The sequence below is a fragment of the Beauveria bassiana genome, assembly GCF_000280675.1.
Source record: "Beauveria bassiana ARSEF 2860 unplaced genomic scaffold BBA_S00001, whole genome shotgun sequence".
NCBI lineage: Eukaryota > Fungi > Ascomycota > Sordariomycetes > Hypocreales > Cordycipitaceae > Beauveria > Beauveria bassiana.
Genome location: NW_007930836.1, coordinates 242,055 through 250,626, shown reverse-complemented (window position 1 = coordinate 250,626; position 8,572 = coordinate 242,055). Strand labels below are relative to the sequence as shown.

Below are 8,572 nucleotides of genomic sequence, written 5' to 3'. Positions count from 1 at the left end.
AGAGAGAGAGAGAAGAAGAAGAAGAAGAAGAAGAAGAAGAAGAAGAAGAAGAAGAAGAAGAAGAAGAAGAAGAAGAAGAAGAAGAAGAAGAAGAAGAAGAAGAAACGCAGTTCACAAGGCAAATAAATACTGACCACTTCCTTTACATCTTTTAGTTCTGCAACAGATTTCCTGGCTGCGAACCGATCATGGGTGCCAACGGCTGCATGGTTTGCCCCACTGGTTGTTAAGACGCTTGAATAAGCTTTAGCTTGTGCAAGTCTGCGGCTACGTGCTTGCCATTCTTGTCCGATATAGATGTATAGCTGCCGAGTTCCTCAGCACACTCTATAGCTCGAAAATAATATATAAAAAACTTTTTTTCTTTGGAAATGTGGCATATTTCAGGACATTTGCTTCGAGTGTAGTGTGGTGTAGTGACAAGCTTCATTCTCACATGACAGATCTGCTCACAGTAAAGTCCAAGTCGTGATTCCTTATATACCATCCACTTTCATCTTAACACTCTTGATATAATCTTGCTGAACTTACCCAAAGAGTTGTTATAAGTAGCCCATACATGTCGCCTTCTTCCATTGGTAGCCAAGAACTAACAGAACTCAAAGACCAAGATGCCTGCAATCTCACCCAGATATAAAGTGCCCAAGGCTCAACGATCTGCAGCAATGTCGGGGCTGCGAGAACGACTTGAGCAGTTGAAGGCAGAGCGCGACATACTACGTAATAGGAAGAAAAAGGTCACGCCGACGCTGCGTGCGATCGAAGGGCTGGAAGAAGAATTAGAGCACTACGAAAAAATGGATGTCGATGATTCAGAGAAGAACAGCCGGAGGGAAGCACAAATAAAAATCAAAATGCGGAAGACCTGGAAATATTGCGAAAGCAGTGGCGACAGCTCGATGAGCATGAAGCGAAACCGAGGGGAGAAAAGGGCGGTAAGCCTCGGCAGCCGCGAGAGAAGGGTGCAATAGGTCTCTTCGTAAGCGAGAGCGACGATTCTGGTTATGAGTCTGAAGTTATCGAACCTGTGGAGGCCTCGATAAATCCACTTAGCACCACTCCCAGCGACGGAAAAGATCTACGTTATACCAAGCGCGGCCGAGCATACTACGTCATTTCTCAGCACGGGCCCGATGAGGGTTACAAGATATATTACGCGAGGAAGGCTTCATTACACGATATCGAGAAACTCGACCTTCTGCAGCTGACTGAACTGAGACCGGATGGGGGAACTTTCAGGTTGGCAGGCATCCAAGGCGTTGTTGTGGCACCAGATAGCGATTTCCGAGCTTTTGCTGAGAAAGTATTGGAACATCGACACCAAAAAGGACATCAAAAAGGACATCAAAAAAGACGAGACTACGAAGCAAAAGTGTCCGTGGCTCCAGATCACAGTCCAGTATGTCGACACTGCGGATGGTAAAGAAGACGAGAACAAGAAAAAAAATGCACAGCCTTCTTCAGTTGTAGTATGCTGGCCCAAAGATATCCAGACGGTGACGGCATCGTGACCCTCAACGAGAAATTATGTTTGTTTGGGAATGTAGTATTGAGAGAAGGCACACCCATCGAAAAATTAGATCTCGCCATTCTCCGCGCATATATCCATAACCAGGAGCACTTTGACGATTCTCCCAGCAAGGGTCGGCAGTCTCGCTCAGTGTGGCTAACAAGTCAAGCTCAAACTTGGCATTTTCCAATCAAGTTTGACATTTTGTCAAGTCAAGTTCTCAATTCAAGTCCGAAGTCACCACTCAATCAACCAAGTTAAAGGACTGTCAAGTCGTCAAGTACTTGATGCCAGAGAAAAAAAGTCGCAACGGCCCCATGGGGCTAGGCCAGCACTGATGACCCCGGCGCGTCCATTCTCCAACCCCTATCAACGACGCGTCGAATCGATACGTCATTAATCGTGCTAGAAAAAAAAGAAGATAAACGAGCCCTGCAAGATGCCAAGATCTGCCGACGAACGAGGATTGAGCGTGCCTCTCTACGTCTCAATCAAGTGGCTTAAAACTTTGTGAGCATGACGTGCTTTTCTCCATTTTACGCTAAAGCCGGCTCGCGGCGCGAGGAAGCGAGGTGGAGATAGAGTAAAAACCTTAAAATCGCACTATGACACGGTGGACAGAGCAACGCCCTGGTGTAGTACTGACTATCTACTACGCCTTGAAAGTCATCACGTAACAATTCGTGCAAGTCTCACTCCTAAAGATATAAGAGGATCTAAAATCTGAAAATAGCTAGAGTATAGTTGGCAACCAAGGGTGCTAAGAGTATACTTGGGAACAGTCTTCTTTCTCGCGTTTCGTCGCTTCAATCGCCACCACGTTTTCTTGGTGCAACAATATATCCTGCTTCACCGCATTATAAATTATCAAATGCTGTTACTTGGCGCCGCGACATGTCCGGCTTTGATGCCATGCTTACAGCTTAGTCAAAGCCAAGACGTGGGAGCCGAGTCGCGCAAGCCCAAGGTATGAAAGCCGAGACGCGAGAGTCCAAGGCGTGGAGGCCGAGACGCGAAAGCTCAATGCGTTGTTTCAAGAACCATGGGACTGAGGAGAAATTTTTTCGACTTCCTCATGTCCCATCCAACTATAAAAAACATGCCTCTGTCGTATTTCGCTTGCTGTTATCAATCCTGCCGTACAACCCAGTCTTCTTATTTACAAAGACAGCCCACATCTCATTCACACCATTGACTACAAGGTCATTCACCCACTACAAAAAATCGAAAATGACGGCAGATCTCAAGCTCTCCTACTTCGACGGACGGCCGTCCACCATTGGCATCGCGGCCGTCAATGAGATTCTGCGCACCGTGGGCGTCCGCGCTAGCCAGGTTCCCGTCCCCACGGAGGCATACCCGATCCTGGAGGCGTCCAAGACCCGGGCCATCTCGGAGCACGAACAGGCCAAGCTAATCTCCTTGTTCAGCCTGAGCCGCAAAGATCTTCTGGCGCAAATCCAGCTTGCCGGCCGCACCCCCGAAGTCCATGACGGTGGCAACCTAAACACCTCGGAGCACGACGTCGCTCCGTATCCCAAGGTCTACGACATGCAGGCCATGGACGAGGCCAGCAAGCAATTCGTGCTGAAGCGCTTCGGACGCCTCCACGTCAACACCACCGACCAAGGCGTCGGCATCGACGAGGTCATGACCGTGGTGACTGGCGGCCCGATGACATGGTTCTACCGGCTTCCCGACGGCGTGGTCGTCAAGCTCTCGGTGCCCGCCGTGGAGATTGGCGCCCAGGCCTGGCGCATCAGCTACCCCGGCAAGCGTCCCCATGGCGCATTCCTGGACGCCAAGCACGGCCTGATTGTGGCGTACGCACACGGTCCCAAGGAGTTCGTCATACGCTACGAGGACCCGAATGCCGAAGGCGCAGCGGACCTGGGCAGCAACCCGTGGATTGACTTTAGCGGCGACGCGGCCCGAATGCTCGACGATGTCGCCACTAATTAATCGCATACGCTGTGAGCAGGGCGGCCAGAGCCCCCTACGGGGTACGCGCGACGAAAAGATTTGAGGTTGAACCGGGTAGTCTAAAAAACCTAGAATACAAGGCTCTACTGAATTAGTCAACACATATTACCGACATGATAATATTGGCAGCTGTTATACTTGAGGTGATGATTGTGATAAGAATGACGAACAGAAAGGTGCAGCGTATCATTCAACTAACCATATATTGCACTAAGCATTATCTAGATCATGAAAGTTAAAATGTTGTGCCCGGTTAACTTACGACTATTAATAGTTGGTGCTGCTACGCCATATCGCTTACTATAATCAAGCGAAAGAGCATCAAGCGGTGCCGCAAATTTCCGAGAAGATTTCCACGTTAGAGGTTAGTAGTAATAATAATCTTTGGTTGATCCATCCCTTCCAACAAACCAAACCTCCATAGTGTTTGACGCACGCGAAACGGCCTTGATACCGCCGGATAGAGCAGCTGAATTCGGCGGCGCAAGTGTAAAACCCCTCCACCCGCTGCCCAGGTACCAATAATGGTCTTGGACCGACCCATCGCGCCCGGTAAAGAAGACTTCCATTGTGTTTTGCTCACGAGAGACTGCAGATATACCACCCGATTTTGCCGCACTGCCAGGTGGCGCCAGTTGGAAGTTTCTCCATCCGCCATTGGCGTTTTCACTGGCGTACCAATAATAATCATGCACAGATCCGTCTTGGCAGATAGCCCAGACCTCCATAGAGTCTGGAATACGAGAGACTGCAGCTATTCCGCCCGTTGTCGAGGCAGTATTCGGCGGCGCTAGCTGAAAGTTCTTCCAGCCGCCCGTCTCGTAGTAGTAGTAGTCTTTGATTGACCCGTCCCGGCCGTTGAAGAAGACCTCCATGGTGTGCGAAGCGCGCGAGACCGCGGCGATGCTTCCCGAAGAGGCGGCACTTCCGGGAGGGGCCAGCTGGAAATTCTTCCAGCCGGCGCCCTCGTACCAGTAATGGTCCTTTACCGATCCATCCAGCCCCGCGAACCAGACCTCCATGGTGTTTGGGGCCCGCGAGACGGCAGCAATCCCGCCACTGGGCGAGGCGCTCCCTGGCGGAGCGAGCTGGAAATTTTGCCAGCTGCCGCCTTCATACCAGTAATAGTCCCGTACGGAACCATCGCGCGCCGTGAACCAAAGCTCCATGGTGTGGGAAGCGCGAGAGACGGCAGCGATATTACCAGTTGGGGAGCCGCTGCCGGCCGGGGCGAGCTGGTAGCGCTGCCATATCGCGCCTGCGTACCAGTATTCGCCGTTGACAGAGCCATCCTGGCCAATGGACCAAAGCTCCATGGTGTTGGGATGGCGAGAGACTGCGGCGATACCGCTGTAGAGGGAATTGCTGCCAGGCACGGCTAGCTGGAAATTGCTCCAACCCATGTCGATGCACTAGTCAGAGTTTAATATGATGTTATGATAGCAGAGACGATGAAGGGGTTCTTCTGCGATGAACGGAAGAATGGGAGAATGGTCAAACTGAGACGATGGCATCGGAAGATGAACCTCTATATATAGAAAAAGGGCGCCCGTGAAAAAAGATGTTTTTTGAGTGCTGCATCCATTATCAAAGGTTCACTCTCGTGCATGAGGGGTTCCGATGGCTTCTCAGCTGAGTGCTATACTATGTTGAAGGAGGAGATTGATCAGCCACATACTCTCGTGACCGTTTGACGTTTACTGGACCATATTCGGGTCAATGTAGTAGGCGCAGAGTTAGTATTTCGGCAAATGTGCTTATATGCATACACGAGCAGTGCATGAGTATGCGCTGAGCGGCAGAGACGGTCTAGTAGCAACTGCCGAGCAGGAGAACGACGCCTTCTCGCATCGCACCAGGTCAACTACAATAGTCACTAAAGGAGGTATAATGTTCAAAGGATCTAGTGACCATACCATGTACCAATAGTAACCTTTTGTTTGGTGATTTTCGGCGGTAGGTGGTATTTCCCGAGCTATAGTGCTGGCAGCTGAAGGGAGAGTGTCTCAGCCACGACCAGACTATCCGAATGTCAAAAACGGAGTCAATATTCAAAAAAGTACAACCTCGCCGCACCGATTCGGCTGCATTGTTCACTCCATTTACTACAAGTAGAGCGTAAAGGGACATGAACGAGCATCGTATAGGATCGGCTGGCTTGTCCTATATGTGCGGGCAGACTTTCAGGTAAGCACCTAGCTACTGTGCCAACATAAACCTTTCAGTTTATAAAAAAGTCATTTTATATGATCATAACCAAGGCTATTATTATTCTAGGCATATTCTATAGCCTTTACGTAGATAAAGTAGATATAATATGATTTTTTATATTATTTATAAATTTAAATTTAATAGAGTATCTATTCTACAGTCCCTAAAAATCTTTAATATAATTAATTTTAAAACCATTTTAATCTTCTATCTAATAAAACTCTTATGTCATCATTACTTTAAACTTTTACTAACTGATAGTAGAAATCCATATAGTTCAAAACTAGATTTGTTATATAATCTCTGGACATTCTGTGCCACCTTTCTTATCCCCTGACAATCTTGATGCCGGCACTTTGACCGCTTCTGATCTGCCCCAGCTTCAACATTCTCTCATTTATGATTGAGCTCGCCAAGACAGCTTTGCACCAGGCTATGAAGGCTCACCATCCGATCTGGTTTACCTATCGGCACATTGTGAAGTATAAAGGTCTAGGACCTGATCTGACCTGCAGCATCTGCACAATGAACGGATAGTGCCAGGAATACAGGCGCAGTAGTAGTTCTGGGTGAGGCTGCATAGAGTGCCCTCCCGGCGGCTCTCGGCCACGCAGACATCAATGTCGTCGTCGTTCGGAACGTCCCAGCACTGGCCGTAGAAGGCCTTTTGGCCTTGGCCGCAGCAGATGGGCCAGATTTCTCTCGCATCCACGGTGCACTGCGGCGTGCTACCCGAGCAGCCTGAGCTATCCAGGCAGACTTGCTTGTCGGCGCGTGCCCTGATTGGCTTTGTTACCAGGGCCTCCGGCAATGCGGTGGCTATCTGGAGAAGGCCGACAAGTAGCAGGCTGGTGGCGAGCAATGATGACATTTTGAAGGAGTGAAGGTTGAAGGTGTTTCTGATGGAGTCAATTGACTGTGTGTAGTGGTAAAGATGAGAGTTGTTGTTGGGTTGATGACCTGACGGGATGAAAGCTCAACTCCAGGATAAGGAGGAGGGCAGATGAGCAATTATAAATAGTCAGCATGGACTTGAAAGCCTCTCAATAGCGGGACATGTTCTCGATGGCTCCATCCGCATTGAGATTCTACTGCAGTTCCCCTCAAAGTCCTCACAAGGAGCAGGCCTTGGAAGCTACACGGCCATCCGAGACACGGCTGTCGTACGTGCCGTGTAGGCTGCACGCGGGTGACAAAACAGGTCGCCGACACGCAGAATTGAGCTCATTCTAGACAATAGAGAAATAGTGTGAAGTCTCGTAGAAAGGATGCTCTCCGGACTAGTTTGTATAGAAAATTAATCGTATTGATCTAGGATTTCATAACACACTGCGTTTAGGAAACTACACTAGTTTTGCCCACCCGTCCACTCGATCACTGGCGGTCGGGTTTGTCACCCGATTGGTGGGCTGGTGGCTGTATTGCTCCGAAAGCCACCCACTCAGGAAATAATTCTCCTTATCTTTTGTCTCTGTATTTGAAGATAGACCAGTGCTAGACGGAACCAATCAAGTCTAAGAGATGTCTTACATCAAATGAGACATAAAATCTGCAAGCCTTCATTCTTGTACCGTAGATGGATGATGAAGACATGGCAAACAATAACATGCAGTAGCTGGCTGTTGTGAAATGGAATCATCTGCTGAAAATGGATTTACATGCATAAATTTGCATGTAGAGAGAGTCACAGCCTATGTCTTTGCTTGTTGACGAGCACCTTGGCACGGCTGTTCAGCTACAAGTGTGACAGGGTAGTAGGTATTGTCTGCCAAAAAAACCTCGTAACTTAGATTGGGGTGGGGGGAAGACGGGAAGTACGGGAAAAATAGTACGAGGTGGCTGGCGAGGCGGCCTACAAGAACCTGCCATCTACATGAAAACATTGTATATGTACTCTTGACACTCAAAAGATGATAGAGTTTAACGGAGCATTGATTGTAGGATAACGCTGTGACCAGTTGACTTGAGTAGGTGTAGTTGCGCGGCGGGCATGTAGTGAGGGCCCTTGGATGTAACGAGGCAGGAGGAGACACGGGGCAAGTAAAGCAAACATTCACACCGCATCTTCGACGATGCCGAAAATGCCAAAAGAAGCATCTTGCATAATATTTCGAATGCCTTTTTTTTTGTTTTTTTTTTTTCTTTTGCTTGGAATTGTTTCGGCGGAACAAGGGGAGGGGCCTGAAAGTTGAAGCGCTTGCATGCTTCTAATATTGGGTTGGGTATGAATGTCTGAAGAAACGCCACTGTTTTCCCCGCATAACCACCGCCGCCATTACATCATCTTGTCTTTCTCAAACTGTCCTAAAAAGAAACATTGAATGGCGGCGGCATCCTAGCTGAGTATTTTACTTTTCAAGACTGCGTCTTTGAGAGGGTAATGTAGTCCAATGTGTTTGGCAGTTGAAAGAAGATATGAAGCAATACAACTTATACTTTTTAATGGGACGACTTTGGGAAGTTGCTGAAAAACTTTGCTTCAAAATGTAAATGTTTACCGATTTGCAGCAATTCATGATGGGGTTCAAAATGCATTATAGAAGGGGACCCTAGGAATTGCTCTGATGGGATTGATAGCCTTGCATAAATTGGCGCTGATATCTTTGAAGTCAGGCGCAGTTATTTAGCACAATTAAATCATAAAATGTCGTTTGCAATCACAAGAAACACTTTCATTCGGCGCCACAGTGTAGTCTCGTCGCAATTGAATGTCGCGCGGCCTTGACATAATTAATTTTATGAACTTTAAGTACTTTGTCTATTAAACTCATAGCTACTGAGGGATTGCTGTATTAAAAGAGTTGTGTTGAGAGAAAGAAATGCGGCAGATGACTAGATCCGGCGCATCACCAAACGTCCCCTTCACCC

At 48.3% G+C, this 8,572-nt stretch overlaps 5 protein-coding genes across 5 annotated transcripts in view; 3 read left to right on the top strand and 2 right to left on the bottom strand.

Annotated features, from left to right (window-relative positions):
* The window catches only part of BBA_00087 (uncharacterized protein), a gene marked incomplete at both ends in the record, with an annotated part of 1,133 nt that extends 1,007 nt beyond the window's left edge, over positions 1–126 (top strand). The window contains one exon of the mRNA XM_008595184.1: positions 7–126. Within this exon, the coding sequence (XP_008593406.1) occupies positions 7–126 (120 nt within the window). The remainder of the gene's footprint in view (positions 1–6) is intronic.
* Positions 127–611: 485 nt separating this feature from the next.
* BBA_00086 (uncharacterized protein) lies at positions 612–1,511 on the top strand (the record flags this gene model as incomplete). The annotated part of the gene is made up of 3 exons (XM_008595183.1): positions 612–803; positions 887–1,303; positions 1,374–1,511. The coding sequence occupies 3 exons, from the start codon at positions 612–614 to the stop codon at positions 1,509–1,511; spliced, it is 747 nt and encodes a 248-aa protein (XP_008593405.1).
* Positions 1,512–2,740: 1,229 nt separating this feature from the next.
* BBA_00085 (Orf2-like protein) lies at positions 2,741–3,472 on the top strand (the record flags this gene model as incomplete). The annotated part of the gene is made up of 1 exon (XM_008595182.1): positions 2,741–3,472. The coding sequence occupies one exon, from the start codon at positions 2,741–2,743 to the stop codon at positions 3,470–3,472; it is 732 nt and encodes a 243-aa protein (XP_008593404.1).
* Positions 3,473–3,858: 386 nt separating this feature from the next.
* Positions 3,859–4,896, bottom strand: BBA_00084 (Peptidase M64, IgA; the record flags this gene model as incomplete). Its single annotated transcript, XM_008595181.1, has 1 exon — positions 3,859–4,896. The coding sequence occupies one exon, from the start codon at positions 4,894–4,896 to the stop codon at positions 3,859–3,861; it is 1,038 nt and encodes a 345-aa protein (XP_008593403.1).
* Positions 4,897–6,164: 1,268 nt separating this feature from the next.
* Positions 6,165–6,575, bottom strand: BBA_00083 (uncharacterized protein; the record flags this gene model as incomplete). The annotated part of the gene is made up of 1 exon (XM_008595180.1): positions 6,165–6,575. One exon carries the CDS (start codon positions 6,573–6,575, stop codon positions 6,165–6,167), a length of 411 nt encoding a protein of 136 aa, XP_008593402.1.
* Positions 6,576–8,572: the final 1,997 nt, after the last annotated feature.